The sequence below is a fragment of the Lissotriton vulgaris genome, unplaced genomic scaffold, assembly GCF_964263255.1.
Source record: "Lissotriton vulgaris unplaced genomic scaffold, aLisVul1.2 SCAFFOLD_275, whole genome shotgun sequence".
Lineage (NCBI taxonomy): Eukaryota > Metazoa > Chordata > Amphibia > Caudata > Salamandridae > Lissotriton > Lissotriton vulgaris.
In genome coordinates, this window is record NW_028252092.1 from 1,494,757 (window position 1) to 1,513,927 (window position 19,171).

At 43.1% G+C, this 19,171-nt stretch overlaps 1 protein-coding gene across 1 annotated transcript in view; it reads left to right on the top strand.

The window, feature by feature from the left end:
- Positions 1 to 18,494, top strand: part of LOC147662675 (pepsin A-like) — a 46,571-nt gene extending 28,077 nt beyond the window's left edge. Inside the window, exons 6-9 of the mRNA XM_086950993.1 lie at positions 6,604 to 6,720; positions 12,132 to 12,276; positions 14,837 to 14,935; positions 18,240 to 18,494. Of these exons, the coding sequence (XP_086807119.1) occupies positions 6,604 to 6,720; positions 12,132 to 12,276; positions 14,837 to 14,935; positions 18,240 to 18,377 (499 nt within the window). The 3' untranslated portion in view covers positions 18,378 to 18,494. The remainder of the gene's footprint in view (positions 1 to 6,603; positions 6,721 to 12,131; positions 12,277 to 14,836; positions 14,936 to 18,239) is intronic.
- Positions 18,495 to 19,171: the final 677 nt, after the last annotated feature.

Sequence of the window (19,171 nt, forward strand, 5' to 3'; positions counted from 1 at the left end):
GGAGGTCTGCTGTTCTTCTCAGGCCTCCACAACTGTGTTCTCAGGCATTTACCGGGGTTTATTCCTCTTTCCTAATGTTTATTCATGAGGCAGGAGGTTAGCGACCTCCTGTGATGCACCCGACTGTTATTTCAGTCACACTGTAACACTAGCAGGATGTTTTTGTGAAACACTGTAATCGACTCTCCGTAGAATACCCTGGTCCGATTCAGATGGGTAAACTTTGATTTCAGGCATAAACTTATACTTCAGGGCAAGATTGGGCCCTTATGTCTGACTTTTTTTACAAATGGTTGCAATTTGTACGCAACTATCCAATTGAACATGTTAACTAAAGAAAACACCTCAAAAAGTCATCTGGCACACCCATCTTTGCAGAATGCCAACTACACATCTTGAGTATTCACAAAGGTAAATTTACACTTTTGTGCAACTTTACTATTTTTCCGGATTCACAAAGGTAAACTGAGACCAAAAGCTTAAATTTACCACTTTTCGGTATCCATAAAGGTCAACTTAGACCAAACATTTATCTTTCCTAAAAGTAACTTGCATTTGTGAACTTGTAAAGTGTAGTGTGAGGAGTGTCCTCTGCTGTTGGGGCTGTTGACTCTGCAGATCAGTGTGGTACTTGCAAGGGATAGGGTGACTGATCGAGGCTGTCTGGTCACAATACTACACCACACTCTATGTTATTCCACTCTATGCCACTGTACGACAGGAAACTGTAAGCTATTTCACACTACGCCACTCCACTGTACGCTAATCCATTCTCTGCAACTCCTCTCCACCCAACAACACTCCACGCCAGTCCCCTGTGCTTCACTCAACAGCACTATAATCGACTGAAAAACAGTCTACATACCTCCAATATACCACACTATACTCCACAATATAGTACTACACTGTGCAACAATGTACTCCTGCCAATACGAGTGTACAGCACTCTACTTTGATGAAGAGCACTTTAATGACACATTTCTCCAGTCTAGTACACTCTAAGCATCTCCCTGTATGCATCCCCACCCCACTTCATATACTTCAATCTGAGACACTACACCACTGTACTCTGCTACTGCACTCTATGGCACTCCACTGTACTCCACTCTATGCCACTCAACTGTGCTGCAGTCTATCTCACTTCACTCTACCATACTGTACCACACTCTACTCAGCATTACTCCACTGTACAACACTTTCATCCCCTCCATGACACGCTAATCTACATCACTCTATGATCATTACTGACACACTACTATACTCTACTGTACCACAGGCCACTCCACTCTACAACACCTTACTCCACTGTATACTATTCCACTCCACTCCACGCTACTCTACTATAGAACATGCTACTCCACTCTATGCTATCCCATTCCACTGGCCTTTACTCCTCTTAGTGCATGGCACGGTACACACTCCACTCCACACTGCTCCACTGTAACCCACTGTATTCCACTCTAAGCAAATCCACTGTACAACACTCCACTACACTGTGTGCCAGTATACACCACTGTACTCCACTATATGCCCTTACAGTACACTGTAAAACCTACCCCTCTATGGCCCTACACCCTAGTGTACAACATCCTACTCCACTTTACATTACTTTCAAACACTCAACAATATGCCTGTCCACTTTAGTGCATGCCAGGCTACTGTACTATTCTACATGCAACTGCACTATATAACAATGTATTCCACTGTATACTATGCCACTCCACTTTACTCCACTCCTCTTTATGACCCTCTAATCTATCTCATTCCACTCTATCCCACTGCACTGTACCAATTAAATGTGCAACCTTATCTGTATTACTGTAATTTATAGTTTACGCAACACCTTCAAACTATTATACCTCCTGCAGCTCATGCACTGTGCATTTAACCCAGTAGCCCACTACATTAACCAAAACTTGCACCTGCTCCATGCACAGCTTAAACCGTTTTCTATTATATCGGTTCTACCATTTAAAATAATACTAATAGTTATGACACCGCAAACAACATATCTTGGGAGAAGACAGTGCATTGTACAATCGTGAGATATAGTTAATGTACAATGGCTACTGAGCTTCGGTGGTTTATGTTTTGGTGGATGTAAGCTCTGTGTCTTATTTGAGAGGAGTTTTTTCGGCACACTGACAGCGCTGTACAACATTCCAGTTGGGGAGCTGCAGGTCCACAAGTAGTTACTGGAGGGTTCTCTCAAGTCAGACAGAACTGGTTTAAATGCCAATCACAAGTCTGTGGTGGGGGTGGTTTCAACCAAAAATCTGCATATGCACTCTGGCTACTCTGACTTGTGCTTGTTTTATGTAGGATAAATAAATATACTAGGCCTGGGCGGTAAACTCCGCTCCGCTCATGGAATTTTGTCAATTCAGCATTCTGTGGAGAACGCGGAATTGCTTAAGATTCCATGATCCGCAGCGTAGCAAATTTTTTCCTTGTTCGCGCTTTCAAAATGCATGTTCGCACCTGAGGAAGCAACTAATGCGCGACGATTTTTCCTATCCATTTGCGTGCGCCATGAGATTTTGGCGATCGTGAACACAGCATTTTGATGCGCCATCGGACGTATGCGTTCGCGAACAGTAAACACGCATCGCAAATGGGTGGGACAAGTGAAACAAGATGGCTGCACCAATTGACGACCACATGGGCAAGTTCGCAAGATATTTTCCCCCCGAACACGCAAACAGTGTCCCCAAACAGGAAAACCGCATCACGAACGGGCAGAACAATGCCGCGTGCTCACATAGATTTTTTCCATCTTTGCGGAACTTTGCGTAACGCGACTATGCAAATTCCGCCCAGGCCTAAAATACACCGTAGCTGGTTTATAGTGAGGAATGAACATTCATATTTATAATAAATGGGAACTAATTTTAGGTGTATCTGTTGAAGTGCAAGGGCAAACACAGTCACTTAAAGTAAAAACATACACCTGCTGAAGAGGGCTGGTCTTTTGATCTATAGACTCTGCTTGGTTGGGAGGGAGTAAATTGTGAGTGATATGGCAACAGAATAATGGTGAAAGAGTATTGATTGGGAACCCCTTTATATGTAGGCATATTTTGTTTTCATATGTGTTTAGAAAACATGAGGCTGGCAAAACAGTTAAAGCTGCCTTTAGGCCAGACTTAGAAATTTGGAGGCAGGTAAGCATGGGCGGAAAATCCGTTCCGCTCGCGGATTTCGCGGATTTTGGGTAAATTCGCAATCCGCGAGATTTGCGAATTTCCCGCAAAATCCGCGAACGAAAATCCGCGAATGGACGGATTGGGTCAAAAGATCAAGCTGACTTTTGTAACTCTTTTAGAATGGCGCTAGCAAGCTGCCAGAGCCATTCTAAAATAGTTACAAAAGTCAGCTTCAAGAGGAGGAGCCTAGCGACAAACGAAGATGGCCGCATAAGCTCTCGGCTCCGTCGACCTCCGCCTGTTGCTTGAAGATCCTTACATATATCCTGCTTTCTCGCCTCACCCCCGTGCGGGGTAATCTTTACTGACACTGGCGGTGTGGTCCAGAGAACTTTCCCACCCGGATTGGCGGAGTTGTGCCGTGTGAAAGATCTTGGCCCAGAGTTGCCTGTAAGCCGGGACCTCGATTACTGACCCAGCCGGGTTACTAGGCAGCGGCGGCGGTTGGGTGCCCCAGACGTGGTCCGGATGATTAACCTGGAGTGTTTCCGAACCCTATATTGGTGAGGTGCCTGCGGTCCTGTACACACTGCGGAGGTGTGCGTATCCTGACGGTGGCTGAGAGGTCGGGGGTCCCCTTCCCAGCGGCTGGCCCCCTCGCCGGGCTGGTGCCCCTGCCCGAGAGGCCCCGTCTCTGTTCGGAAATGAGCCTCCAATCCCCGCCTGCCAGACCCGCACTTCGGTCCCCGGGGGAATCGGGTGCTCCGAAGTGCATTCAAATGTCTGGAGCTGACCGTGTGGAGGCGGTGCGGGGTAATGAAGAGCCGTCTTTGAGGACCGTGATGGCCGCCATTAGGGAGCTGCGATCCTTCATGGTCTCTACCCTCCAGAAGACGATCGCGGATGTCACCGAAACTGCCCAATCGTGCGAGGACCGTGACCTGCCGGGTGCACCTGAGCTGGCTGCTATGTTTACGCTATTCCCGGTACTTACCAAACGAGACTCCCTTCATGTCGAAACCTCGCAATCATCGCCTGGAACACCATGTACTGGTGGACCTGTTGTCTCAGAGAGACGCCCGCCATTATCGGCGCATCCGTCCACTGACTTGTTTGCAGTCTTCTCTTCTCCTGAGCCTACGGCTAATACGACCCGGCGCATGCTGCGAACATTACTCGATTGTTTTGACTTTGCCCTGAGTTTGAGATCGACATGGTCGTACTTTGGCTGGAAGACAGCAAGTGTCATGGCGGCGGCATATCATGTCGGACTGAGGTGCTTGATTGGACTCCTTATGCAGGTCCACATACTGGCGGGAACTTTGATTTTTCCTGGATATGTTCTGGTGCAGTTGGCTGAACTCATTTTGAAAATTCGGAGGGGTCAAGGGTGAGACTGCTGTGGATCTCGACTTTGGGGGTGCGTGACATTCGGGGGATCCGCCATTTTGTTGCTTGCGGGTGGTGGGTCGGTTTTGGACGCCTTCCCTGGGCTTTATTTTCAATAACTTGCTTATATAACTGCTAGACTTATGACTGGGACTGTGCACCGCAGGGGGGGGGCAAGGGGACCGAGGGCAAATGTGATTTTTCTCCTCCCCCGTATTTTTTCTTTTTCTTATTTCTTCCTTTTTCTATCTTTATATATTTCCCTTTTCTCGCTATATTTCGGGTTTTTGGATGCTGGGCGATAGGCACGCTGCTAGAGGGGTAGGCCGTAGCCATTTGCAGGGGTGCAGGGTGGGGGGTGGGGGGTATGGGGTATTATTGTTTTTCCGTTTCTTGTTTCTATGGCCTTCTTTTTCTTCATTAGTTTAACTGGACTCTCTGTTCTTTTTCCTTCTTTCTGGGTTCTGGGATTGGTGCAGTGCATTACCTTATTTTAAATTCTCGACGTTGGACGGTGGGTTTCGCCCATAAATGTTTTTCATTAAGCCTCTTCATGTACGGGCGATGGCCGGGTGTGCTTAGTGTGCTTAGTGTTTGCTTGCACGCGTATACTGATTGCCCCCCCCCTCAAAGATACCGACAGATATATGATCTAGACTCTGTGACTGATCCCACCTTCCTTTCTTGTTTTCTGCTCTTTTTGTTAGTATATTGAAATTCACTCTTCCTAACGGTAAATATCCTGTTTTAAAATTTAAAATTAACCTCACTCATCCTGTGGAAAATTGTGTGTGTTGCAACGGTTCTGGTCTCTAATCCTGCTGCCGTGCCTCTGGGATGTTCGGCTGAATAGCTGTGTGCACCTTGTTTACAAATAAAGGTTTTCAAAAATTAAAAAAAAAAGTCAGCTTCAACAGGAAGCTCTAATAGATAAAGTAAAGGAGGTTCTGCTCAAATTCAGTTACACAATCATTAATCACACCAAACTTGGGGTGATTAATGATTGTGTAACTTAATTTGACCTTCAACTGCTTTACTTTATCTATTAGTGCTTCCTGTTGAAGCTATTTCTAGCTATTTTAGAATGTCGCTGGCAGCTTGCCGGCACCATTCTAAGTGGGGCTGAGGGCAGAAGGGCACAAAAGTGGGACAGAGGGCAGAAGGGGACAAAAAATTAGTGGGGCAGAGGGCAGAAGGGCACAGAAACAAGTGGTACAGAGGGCAGATGGGCATAAAAAACAAGAGGGTGGCAGTGATTAAGCAGGCAAAAAAAAAAAACCCCGCGAAATTGCAAAGCGCCCCGCGAACACCCGCGAACACGCAAAGCGCCTCGCGAATACCCGCGAACAAGCAAAAATAAAAAAATCCACAAATTCGCGCAAATTCGCGAATTTTGCGCATTGCTAATTTGCAAATCTGCAAATTCGCAAATTGCCAATTCGCAAAATTCGCCCATGCTTAGAGGTAGGTCCATCTTAGTTGAGGGTCCAAAACCCTGGCACTCACTGAGCCTGGTCTTGTGTTCAGAGCTTGATGAAGCTGCTGACATCTATTTAGAAGAGGCTTAGACCATGCCACAGGACTGTTGGCATTGTGTGGGAAATACCTGATGGAGGCCATGCGTTTTAGATGATAAGTCTCCTGGTATTCCACAATTCTGGAGCACTCTTAAGTATCCTTGAGGTGGTGTGCAGCACAGTATAAAACATGGTTTAGTAGCAGAGGGGGCTGATAGCAATGGCAGACTTGTGGAGCATAGTGAGATGTCTCCTATGCGTTGCATAAGTAGCTGATATATGAGTTGTGTTTATCAAAGATGGTGCTGATGTGCTTACAGGGGTGTTATTTCTAATATAAATCATGACCCAAGTTTTGAGCGTTGATTAGGTCTCTTTGAAGGAAAAGTGGGACCGGAGGTGCAGTTGTGATGATTTTCGGTTCTTCGCCTGGTGGTGTGGATGTGCACATGTGAGGTACATGAAAGCACCATGTCTACATGAAAGGTAGCACTAGAAATGTCATTAGTTGATTGTCTTATTGAGAAATGTTCTCGAATTTATCTTCACAGCTATGGAGAAAGTGGAAGTATGCTGACCTTTGGTGCAATTGACCCCTCATATTACCTTGGAAATATCTACTGGGTGCCTGTCTCGAAGGAGCGATACTGGCAGATTAATATGGAAAGGTACTCAAATGAAAGCATGAATGAATGAATGGATGCTGTATCCTGCTGCTAGATACAAATACAAAATAAATCAAACGGCAAAAAAGTAATATTGTAAATTGGCAAACACAAACTGCGGGATCTCGAGAAAATGTAAACTCAGGGCCCGATTCACAGATATACCTTAAGACAAAATCCTAAACGTACTACTTTTGGTATTCACAGAAGGGATTTAGTAGTCTTAAATTAAGACAAAATCCTAAACGTACTACTTTTGGTATTCACAGAAGGGATTTAGTAGTCTTAAGTTAGGATTTTGTTTTAAATTAGGATTTTGTCTTAAATTAGGATTTTGTCCTAAATTAGGATTTTGTCTTAAATTGGGATTTTGTCCTTAATTAGGCTTTTGTCCTAAATTAGGATTTTGTCCTAAATTAGGATTTTATCTTAAATTAGGATTTGCCCTAAATTATGATTTTGTCTTAAATTAGGATTTTGTCCTAAATTAGGACATTGTTCTAAATTAGTATTTTGTCTTCAGTTAGGATGTTGTCCTATGTTAGGATTTTGTCTTAGGTTAGGATTTTTTGTTCTAAGTTAAGATTTTGTCTTAAATTAGGATTTAGTCTTAAATTGAAATTAAACTTAATTTACGTTTGTCTTAAATTTAAATTAAGACGAAATCCTAATTTAAGACAAAATCCTAACTTAGAACAAAATCATAATTTAAGACAAAATCCTAATTCAGGACAACATCCTAACTTGAGGCAAAATCCTAACTTAAGACAAAATCGCCATGAAAACTTTGGAGGAAACTAGTAATATGCCTGGACCAGCATATTACCAGCCTCACACCGCTGCAAGACTGCCAAGGATCGCAGATCTCTGGCAGTAGCAGTGGTTCTGTGGCAGTCTGCTTGCCTTATTCAGAATAGGCAGGTGGACAGTCCCCATAAGTACGGTGGGCCAATGGACCGCCGTAGTCATAATAAGGCCCAATATATTTTTTTAAGTAGACCAAATCTTCAATTCAGCGAGGGGTCATTTGTGTAGATCCTGGAAGATTTTCTCAAAGAAACTAAATGTTGATATAAAAGAATAATGAAAATGAGTAGGAAAAAACAGCTATTTGTGACTGCATTTCCATCTGTAACTTCTTGTCACAATGCCCTATTTTCAAAAACAATTTACCGTTATGTCCATCAAACACTTCTGGACTCAGCGATATATAGGTTTTGTAGGGTACCCAAAAACCTTACAATGCTTTTTCACTGTGTACCGACTATAAAAAGAATGAAAAATGGGTGTTGTAAGAAAGTCGATTATTAGTTGGGGTGTTTGAGAAACATCACCAAGGAATAAATTCACTATCTTGTTTTAGGTTTAGTTACGTAACTTTAATTTAAACTGTAGCTCTGTCCTGAGTAGCTGCGGCACTGAGCAGTCAGCCTTAATTGAAAGGACATCAGAGTAAACAGTTATCAGCACTTAAATGGTAATAAGTAAGAGACACAGCAAAATAAACATCCCACTCCAAATTCATAAAACTAGTATATATTTTTATCATTAAATAGACATCATAAAGACAAACCTCAATTGAAGGGAGCTGGAGTTATGATTTTTAAAAACTGTTTATAAGACACTGTCAAAGTTCATGCTGACTCTCACAATTAGAAACTTTTCTGGTTCTTTTCCTTGTCTATGGATCAGTTGACTGAGTCGTCTGCAACTTCAGTGTGCAGTTTGAAGTGGGTGAATGAGTGAAGTCCAGTGGTCTGGTACAAACCTTTGGTTTTGGCTAGAACTGAAGGCTATCAACAAACCTGCAACACTCTGCAGTGATAGCAATCTGAAGTCTGTGTCCCGGGACTTTGACAATGATAGTGTGCTGAGTGGCAGTAGCATATGAACATCTGGTTCTTTTAAAAAAACACTATCCTTGAGCTCTAGACACAAAAGTTGCAATTCCTACAGGAGTTAGAGTAAATTATAACACCAGCCATGGTTCCTGGAACTTTTAGACACCTTGGGGGATTAACACTCTATCACCAAGAGCGCACCAGTAGGGTCAAGGGCAATTCCTGTTGGCACAGGTCAGCTGGGCCATGTCAAGCAGGACTTCTTAAGCGTTGTAGGTGCTAGAACTTTAAGAGGAGGCTAGTCAATGAGCCCTTGGAATCCATTTTCTGGTCACTGTCATAAGTGAAAAAAGATTCAGTCCTAGAGGTCTCTCTACAAAGTCAACAGCAGGAGAAGAAACCTTTCTCTCTGAAGTTATGTCTTTGGTTCAGCAGATGCAGCCTTCTTTTCTGAGGTAGACAGGTACAGCAGGAGCAGCCATTCTTCTGTCCGTTTTAGGTCCAGAAGTGCTCAGAGGAAAGGATCCAGGGGTGTCACCTTTACACCTATCTCAAGTTTGTGAATTGGGAGAACTCCCTAACCAATGGGGCCCAAATTCCTAAGGGCAGCCCTAACTATTGTTACATCACTTCCTTGTGGATTGGCATGAAACAATCGCACAATGTGTATCTCTGCCCAAATCCAAAATATCAGAACCCGTCTTCCCTGGGTCTGAGCTATTGCTACACCCTTGCGGTGTGTCCAGTTTTATTGTCATACTCCACCTGGAAAAACAGTTCTAAAACTGGTTTTCTCTCTCCGGGTATGAAAGCCAATCTATCTACCTTGTAAAAGGAAAGGGCAGGCTACAATGTGACTCACATTTGTCAATCAGGGACGGCTGCCATTTTGAAGTTGGGCCATCTCTGGCCATGCTTTCAGGAGGTCACGCCTCCTCCCACCAACATGCCCTTTGTTATCCTTGCCTCAAAGAGCAGGAAGACAGCAGGTGGTCTCAGGTGACAACTGCAATAGTTACTCAGAAATTGCTACTAAAGACTGAGACAAGAAACGGGTGACTTTCTAAAGTCCCCTCAACATTACCATAATTCTCACTATGTCAGGTTTAAGGTAAAACATTTATTTGATACCTTGAAAAACGATATTTGATTGCCCTAGATGGAACTTAGTACTTTGTGGTTGGGCTAGTGTAACCATATGTTAGCCAATGTGACAGTCTTGCTCCAGTGAAAATGACAACAAGACGTTTAAACTGTCAGTGCATGTAAAACACACTAAACATGACCTGCTTTTTAAAATCTAGCACCTTGTCTTAAGGACGTATATGGCTTACCTTAGGGTGACTTATAACTATTAAAAGTAAGGATTGGATTTAACTAAGCAGGTATAGTTTAAAAGCTCAACAAGCTGCTTGGGTGATATTGCAGACATTGAAATCCACATTGAACTGTTCAAAAGCAGCGTCAGGCCATATAGTTGTGTTGAATCAGAGTGTGGGGCTTGAACTGAGTGCTATAGTACCCCTATAGCTCCTTGTTGAAAATAGTTTAAAAGCTGCCAGACGAATGTGCACTGGCAGGTCTAGAGCCATGTTTCCATTTTATCACTGCAGCGGTGGTACGATAAGTCCTGCATTCAACCTATTTACCATTTTCTTAAAGATTTGCCCAGACATGTTGGCATCCATATATCTCTCAGTTCTAGTCTCACAATGCTGTTCTCAAATGTTTCTTATAGGCTCCATTCCCCCGCTGGAGATCAATTTCGGTCCAAAGTCATTTACCCAGTGTCTTGTCGGCAGCTGCACGCAGTTTGTGGCAGAGTTTTACAAAGGCCGCAGGTCTGGCAAGTGACCCTTTTGTTATTGAAATCTCCAGTTGAACTTGGGCAGGCGAGGCAGATCAGGGTAGCCGAAAGTTTTTTTTATACGATCTTATCACTAGTTTGCCAAGGAGGATGACCTCAGTGCCTAGCATTATCTCCGATCCATGTGCAGTTTTTCTCTTTATTATGTTGATTAAAAGCAATCACATTTGTTGTTTTGCTATTTACTTCCAGGCCATTCCTGTCTGTGCAAACGCCAGACAATAGAGAAGCCACTGAATGCCTGTTTGTCTGTCACAAGATGGGTTCTAACACACAGTATACATACAACTAACTGTAGATTTTTGGCCCTAGCTCAGCCACCACCTGGGACAACCTACTAAACCCAGACATTTCTGGAATTTAGATACAAGGGGTTGTCCAGTATGGTTCTCATGTGGTGTTCCTACCCACAAGAGCTTGAAAACATCAAATCTTGGCTAAAAACACACATTTTCCTCAACATTTCTGGGAGAGAATATTCTGGCATCTAAAGGGATCCACACATTTCCTACACTTATCATTCCTCCAAGTCTCCCAATACAAATTATACCTCCTTGAGTGGCTAGTCTTAGTGCTCACGGCAGGGAACTACCCAAAATGGCCGCTTCAAATTTTCCAGTGAAAAGTAAAACCAACACATTTTATTTTACAATTTGGGTGGGTGTAGGTTTTTGGCCCTAGCTCAGCCGGCACCTAGTGAAACCAGCCGAAGCAGTCTGGAAACAAGACACCCATGGAAGTCCACCTTGGCTACCATTCAGCGTCCCCCCACATCACCCAATACAAAATTTACCTCACTTCTGTGGGTGGGTCTGGTGCCCACATTGGGAAAGGGCCCGAAGCACAACTTGGACACTTCACATTTTTCAATGAAAACCAACCCTCTTTTGCAATCTGGGCAGCTGTGGATTCTGGGAAGTAGTTCAGCCAGTCTTTTCATGTATGGGAGTTTTATCCCTAAACCATATTTCTTTGAAATTGAAGTCTCTTGTTGCCATCTTTCAAAGCTGAAATTTAGTAGGAATACTTTTTAGGACAGTGCCTGCTTGTTATTTCCACAGGCCACAGGAGGCAGATATGGTTAGACGAAGGGGACCCTTGTGAAATAATGCCCACGCTTTATGACACACATGAGTGTATGATCATACAAGAGTGCTGTGTACACAGATAATCAATTTACAGTAACATGTTAGACTTCCCAGTGAAAACCTAGTGAACCAGCAGAGTTTGTCTCTGCATCCAATTAGTAGGGAATGCAGTGTAGGGGAAGGGTTAACATTCTCAAATATGAATTGTAGGTTTTAGCCCTGTTCATCAGATCTCAATTTCTACAGAAGATTACATGTTTGAGGTTAGGATATACAACACATCTGGAGATAGTCTAAGGCAGAATGAATTCATAACAAAGTATTACAACTAGAAAACAAAAAAGGATATAACAGGTTCTGCCAGGGCATGTGTTCCTGGATGAGTTGTCGATATATATGATACTGTTTGAAATGTGTATGTACATGAGATGTTTTATTATGTGACTTTTTTCTCCAATGAGGTGCCCAGATCAGGTGATGGTACTTCCCTTACCAGGATGAGAAACTCTAAAGATGCTAGATCTATTTCTCAGAATTGAGGATTGTAAGGACTTACTTAATTTTTTATTTGCCTCTTGAGAGCTTCCATTGATATTAGTCTCTTCCTTCCAAACTCAGCGTTTCCATGAATGGAAACATTATCGCCTGCGACGGAGGATGTCAAGCTATTGTGGACTCGGGAACAACTATGATTTCTGGTCCCAAATCTGGAATTGCAAATATCCTCAATGTTATTGGAGCAACTCTGGACTCCAATCTGGAGGTAAGTGTCTATAGCTTCCCATTTCTGGTGTGTGATAGTAGAATTAACAGACATTTCAGCTGGAAGCAATTGCTTTCCGTAAGGATGGCCAGGCCCTAAATACCAACAGTTTAACAATCAATTGGTCAATGAAAAATGATTATTTCGATCAGAAAACATCACTATAACATTGATTGTTCAATACACTTAAACTGACAGTTACAAACCATATTCCATCTATATATGCAGCGTTTATTTCTCCTAAATAGCAAAGCTAATCTAGTGATTTATTGTTCAACTATATTGTTGTGATATAGTCCCTAATGTCCATAATACATGACATTTGTATCAATCAGGCTGCACAGGTATAATAGTTCTCAATCTGTTTGTTACTCTATAATGCGCAACCTTTTGTGACCCACCGCTTAGAAGTCACAATAAAAAAAAGATTTCTCCAAATAATCAAGCAATGAAAAGGAGCATACCATTATACACAATTCGTTTCTGAAATACAATCAATATCTCAAAATCCCCAAAATCCCAAAAATATTGAACAGGGAGTCTTGAAGTGTCTTTTTTTCAATATTCTTTATTTGCAGTCTTATGCGATATGCATACATCAGCCCAGCCAACGCGTTTCTTCCAACATGGACTTACTCAGGGTTGTGTATATATGTCAAAAATAGCTGAAACGATCTCCTTTATATTCCGATGTTAACATACGCTGGGATTACCCGTGGCGTTCAGATTACCATAGGTTTAAAGAATAATTGCCTTCAAATCCAATCTGCTGTGTTGTTTGTTCAAGTTCGAATGCTGTCTCAGACCTCTTCATGGTTTAAAACCTTCATCCTTTCAAAAATCATAGCCATATATCCTGAAATGATCTGCATTGTACAGATAGGTCAGTCTCTAAACCTTCCCTGCTGCTCCCATACCCCTGCTACCAGCACAGTGCAGTTAAAAGCACTTGTTGCATATTTTTGACCATGTCAGCATAACACAATACAATGCCACACTCACTATGCAGTGCACCTTTGCATTTTACAAAGTGCAGGAAACCTGGAAGATAATAAAGGTAGCTTTACAACACTGTCTTTTTGATTATTCTGATGTATTTTCTTGTTTCTTGACACTTTGCCAGTTTCCTTGGCCTCTGATTTGACATGCCTGATACCTGCAGAAGAGGCAAAGTGTATTTGACAGCAGGAGGGAATTTTTTTTTAAACACCTTAAAGGAATTGTGGTGTCTGTGTATTATATGTTGGTGCACTGTTAATATATACTTATGTTGGAATCTTAATTTGTACTTGGGCAACTATTCCATCTATTACTTGCAACAGAATGTTTGGGCAATGGCTTGGAACACTCCTGCAGTCAGTTGGAGTGACCATCCTGAGTCCTCAATTCATGTATTCCTGTTTCTCCTGTTATCATAATGAAAGACTGAAGATTGAGGGTCCTCTGTGTTACTCTCTACATCTAGAAGATTGCACACTTCAGGAATGTATCCCGTTCTACCAATTAGTGTGAACAATGCACTATGAACAAGAAGGCTCTTCCAGAGCCCCCTCAGTCTCACAAGTATACATCTTATTTTTATTCAAATTGTTCCACAAAGATTTTTGGGTATTGCATTACTCTCATAGTACTCTTAAAGTACCCATTTACCATATTTTCTGGGATAGTACTATAACTGGTACTGCCAGGGTGGCATAAACCCTAAGTACAACCCTGCCCCTGCTTGAGCACCATCTCTTGCTGTGCATAGTGAGGGGGTTGACCCAGGGCCTCACCTACAACCAGACTCTATTCCCAATCCCCGAGTGACACCACGGCAGAGTTTCTGTGGCTGTGCACAGCTGGGGTGCTGATCTCAGGGCCTGCCCAACCCAGTCATGAGTGCCCAACACATTAGCAACTGGATACCCATGGACACAATAAATAAAAATTCAAGAGGGATGTGGGTATTGAAGCAGGCGTAAGGCTTGAGGCAGCATTGAAAGAATAGGCCCCCCCAGAGCATTGCTGGAGCTGCGTCGTGCTTGGAACGCAACTCCAGCAATGCGCCACATTTCCGGCACAGATGCGTCACGCATCTGTGCCGTTTTTGCCCCATGGTGCGCCGCAGCATAAATGCGGTGCACCATGGGTGGCGTAGCTGTGGCGCACTGTGGCGCATGTTAACTGGCGCATCCCTCAGGATGCGCCAGTTAACATAAATCTGCCCCTATGTGTTTTCACCAGTGTGAGACTACTCCCAGGCCCCCGGGGCCTGATGGGACCGCCAGCTCATTATAGCAACTGAATTTGAATCTAGAATTTAAAAGCAAAGAGGCTATCATACTGGAAACCGCCCCTTGTTTCGTGATGGCCAGCGCCTGGGCTCTGCAGGGGTCATTTGCCACACATTTCTCAATTCCATGTTTGATACCAGCAGTGCTATACATTGTTTGAGCGTCTGACTTGCCATTTCTAAACAACTTCAAATTATTAACATTACCTTTCTGTTGCCAGAAGATATCTATGATATTTCCATCTTACTTATGATAATATGTATTCTCTTCTTCTTAAACTTTAGTATAGTGTTGACTGTTACACTATTAGTGATTTACCGGACTTGTATTTCACTTTCAACGGGAAGGCGTTCAACGTGCCTGCCAGAGCCTACATCAACCAGGTAGGTGATAGTCAAGCTCTTTTCATCCTTTCAATCTCCTTACACCACTCTTCTCTCAGGCAGGCTGGTCCACAGCTCACATTACATGGCTGCTTGAGCTGGAGTTTTCTCTAACTTTACCCCAAATCTATCCAAAGTTGTTACCATCTTTCTCCCCTTCCATTGCTCTTTGGTTAATCCCCTCACACATTCCTGTTCTTTCTCCTGCTTTCTATTTTCTCTTTCTCCTTTTTCACATATCCTTCGATCTCTGGGGTCTCACCTTTCCTCTCTGTTCTGTATAGTAAATCTGTGTTCTGTGTCGTCTTACAACTGTGCTGCGTCTCCTCCATCTCTTTCCATTTTGCCCTTTCCCACTCCTTTGTTCTCTGTTAATTCTCCTATCTCACTCTTCTGTTTTGGTTTTTCCCATGTCTTTCTGTGCTGTCCCCTCCAATCTCTGTTTGTGTCTCTCCTTCCTCCTTCTATCTTAATGCTCTATTTTTCCCATATCTATATTCCTCCTCCTTAAGTTTCAGTTTTTCATCTCATCCCTCTATTCTTTCATCTCTTTCTCTCTTTTCTGCTCTTCCTATATCTTTTTTTGTCTGTTTCCTTCCATATCTCTGTTCTTCCACTATTCTCAGTGGTTCATTACTGAAATGTCTCTGTATCTGCACCCTAGTCTCCTATTTCTCTGTTCTGTCTCAACAAATATTCCTGTTTTCTCTGATATATCTCTCTGTTGACGTCATCCTGTGTTCAATATCATCCTATCTCTGTGTTCATTTAGTTACCATCTCTGCACTGTCATCCTCCATTGCTCTCTGGTTTGCCCCATCCTACATCTTAGTTCTTTCTTCTCTTTTATGTCTTCTGTACCATTGCATATCTCTGTTCTATCTCGACACTCTGTTTTGTCTCCTCTCATAACTCCTCTCATAACTGTGCTGTCTCCTGCCATTGTCCTCTGTTCTGTATGTTCTTATCTTTATGGTTTGATCAAGCTTGCTCCAAGGCCCGGCAAAATCTGCATAGGTCGGTTAGGAAGGATAGGGAAAAGGCACTAAAAGAAGAGGCATGGGATAACTTAGAGTTAGCAGCAGCCTCCAAGAATTGTCAACATTTATGGAAAGTGATTAACGCTCCTCATCAGGAGGTTAGTAGGGGATTGACAAAGTGCTCTAATAGAAAGGCACCGGGTCCTGATGTGGCCCCCATTGATTTTTCCTTTGGGTACCATGACTTATGGATCCCATTACTAACTAATGTTTGTAATGAAATTGTAAAATCTAACCCACTGACCTCATGGAGAACTAGTATTATTGTTCCCATATTCAAAAAGGGTGACAAAGAAAAGTCCCAAAACTATAGACCAATTTCATTGCTGGATACCACAGCAAAACTAATGGGCCGCCTACATCTAAATAGCCTGGAAGAATGGGAACAACGAAAAAGGTATTTTGATGCAGGCCCAATATGGAGTCCAGAGTGGCAGAGTCAACACAGATCAGGGTTGATCCAACCATGATGATTGATAAATATACGAGAGCCAGAACAGGTCAGGGTCTTTCTGGCTTTCATGGATCTCAGCGCAGCATTTGACTGGCAGATCCACTCCCAACTCTGGAAAAGAATGGCTGAATTGGGGGTGGAGCCTTCAATCATTAGTTTTATCCGGCAACTCTTTCTGATGCCACTGGGAGAGTAAGATTTGGGAAACAGGGGGAATGCACTCCCCCATTTAAGATCTGAAGGCGTGTCAGACAAGGGTGTGTCCTTGCCTCATTCTTATTTTCTTTATATATAAATGGTATCAAAGCCGCACTCTGAGGAGCAACAAGAGATGTTCCCATATTTGACTCCCAAACGGTACCTATTCTCGCATATGCTGATGATGTGGTGTTAATTGCATGGACAGGGGTGGTCTACAGCGATTAACAAATGCCTTTGTGTCCTTCATGACATCCTTGGGCTTAAGGATAAATGAAGACAAGTCTTTTGTAGTAGGGAGGCCTGTGGTAAAGAGAGCATATAAGTTTATGATAGGCGAAAGGGAAACTAGAGGACGTAGATTACTTCTCGTACCTAGGGGTTCCTTCGACAACAAACAGAACTGGGAAAATATGGTGAAGAATAGAGCACTGATGATGGAGAGGAGTTTGGGAGCTATAATGGGTTTCACAAAAAGGCCGTGTTCAAAACCACTTCATCCTACAAATAAGAACTATCAGGCAAATTCACATTAATTTGCAACTTAGCTCTCTCTTTCTTTCCCTCTCGCTCTCTTTCTCTCTCGCTCTCTCTCTCTCTTTTTCTCTCGCTCTCTCTCTCTTTCGCTCTCACTCTCTCTTCCCCTTTCTCTCTCTCTATTCCTCTCTCGCTCTCTCTCTCTCTTTCTCTCTCTCTCTTTTTCTCTCTTTCCCCTCTCACTTTAGCTCTCGCTCTCTCTCTTTTCTCTTTCTTTCTCATCCTCTCTTGCTCTCTCTCTCGCTCTCTCTCTCTCTTTCGCTCTCTCTCTTTTCTCTCCCTTTCTCGTCCTCTCTCGCTCTCTCTCTCTCTCTTTCTCTCGCTCTCTCTCTTTTTCTCTCGCTCTCTCTTTCTTTCTCTTTCGCTTTCTTTCTCTATCGCTCTCTCTCTTTTTCTCTCGCTCACTCTCTTTCGCTCTCACTCTCTCTCTTTATCTCTATCTCTTCCCCTTTCTCTTTCTCTCTCTCTTCCTCTCTCGCTCTCTCTCTCTTTCTCTTTCTCTCTTTTCTGTCTCTCACTTTTGCTCTCGTTCTCTCTCTCTCTTTCTCGCTCTCTCTTTTTCTCTCGCTCTCTCTCTCTCGCTCTCTCTCTTTCTCTTCCTCTCTCTCTCTCTCTCTCTCTCTCTCTCTCTCTCTCACGTTTCTCTCTCTTTCTCTTCCTCTCTCGCTCTCTCTCTCTCTCTTTCTCTCTTTCTCTCTTTTCCCTCTCTTTCTCTTTCTCTCTCTCTCTCTCTCTCTCTCTCTCTCTTCCACAGTCTGAACCAAACGAGCATTAGAGAGACAAATTTGCAGCTTTTTTGGACAATGGTCTCTATATCTTGGCAATATTGTGTACAGAGCACCCTGCTTGAATCAATGTGAAATTGCCCACTGAAGGAGCTCTAAACAAATGCTTGACCCCCCACTAACCCATTCATGAGAAGACACAGTGCATGTGGATGGAAAAGTACTTTTCATTTTATATCCTGCTGGCCAGCAACACACATGACAAGGAGTAAATCAGTTGTACATAATCAATTGATCGAATCATGAAGTCGATCTTACTAATAGATTATGTTATTTCTGTCCTTCGATAGAACACCTGCACCGCCAAATTCATATTGTCCCCTTCCAACCTGCCGGATACCTGGATCCTTGGAGATGTCTTCATGAGGGGGTACTACACCGTCTTCGACAGAGCTAACAACAATATTGGCTTTGCCACCGCCGCCTGAATATAGCACCTTGGCACGCCCTGAGACTATGGAGTAGGCAACATTGTAATTTTAAAAAGTGTGACTGCGTATACTCAATATGGTCTCAAGTGAATAAACAGCCATTCTGAAGCATAAGTTCCTTCTTCATTTGTTGTGTCTGTCGAAAGATGGTGCTTGAACTTAACCCAGAAATGCAGAAAGATGCAGCAATGAAACCCCAGTCTCTACAATGCTTAAGATGCCCACAATAGGACATGTTTGATCATCATCAGGTCAGGCCAGCATCATGTCGCAACTGCCTGCAGTATGACAAACATGCACAGAGGTTTACATGGATTTGCTGCAGACATCCACTGGATGACTACAGATGTCGACAGTATGACTTCAGATCACTACCGACGGTCACAGTATGACTACAGATGTCAACAGTATCACTACAGACGTTCACAGTATCACTACAGATGTTGACAGTATGACTTCATATTAATAAAGACGGGCACAGTATGACTAAAGATGTCGACAGTAGGACTACAGATGACTGCAGATGTCCAGAGTATCACTACAGATTTCTACAAATGTCCAATATATGATTACAGATGTCCACAGTATGACTAAAGATGAGTACAGACATCCACAGTCTGACAACAGACATCCACAGCATTACTACAGATGTCCAGAGTATGACTACATATGTCAATAGTATGACTTCATATTTCTACAGCTGTTTACCGTATGTCCCTACAGATGTCCAGAGTATGGCTACAGACCTCCACTGTGTGACTACAGACGTCCACAGTATGACTACAAATGTC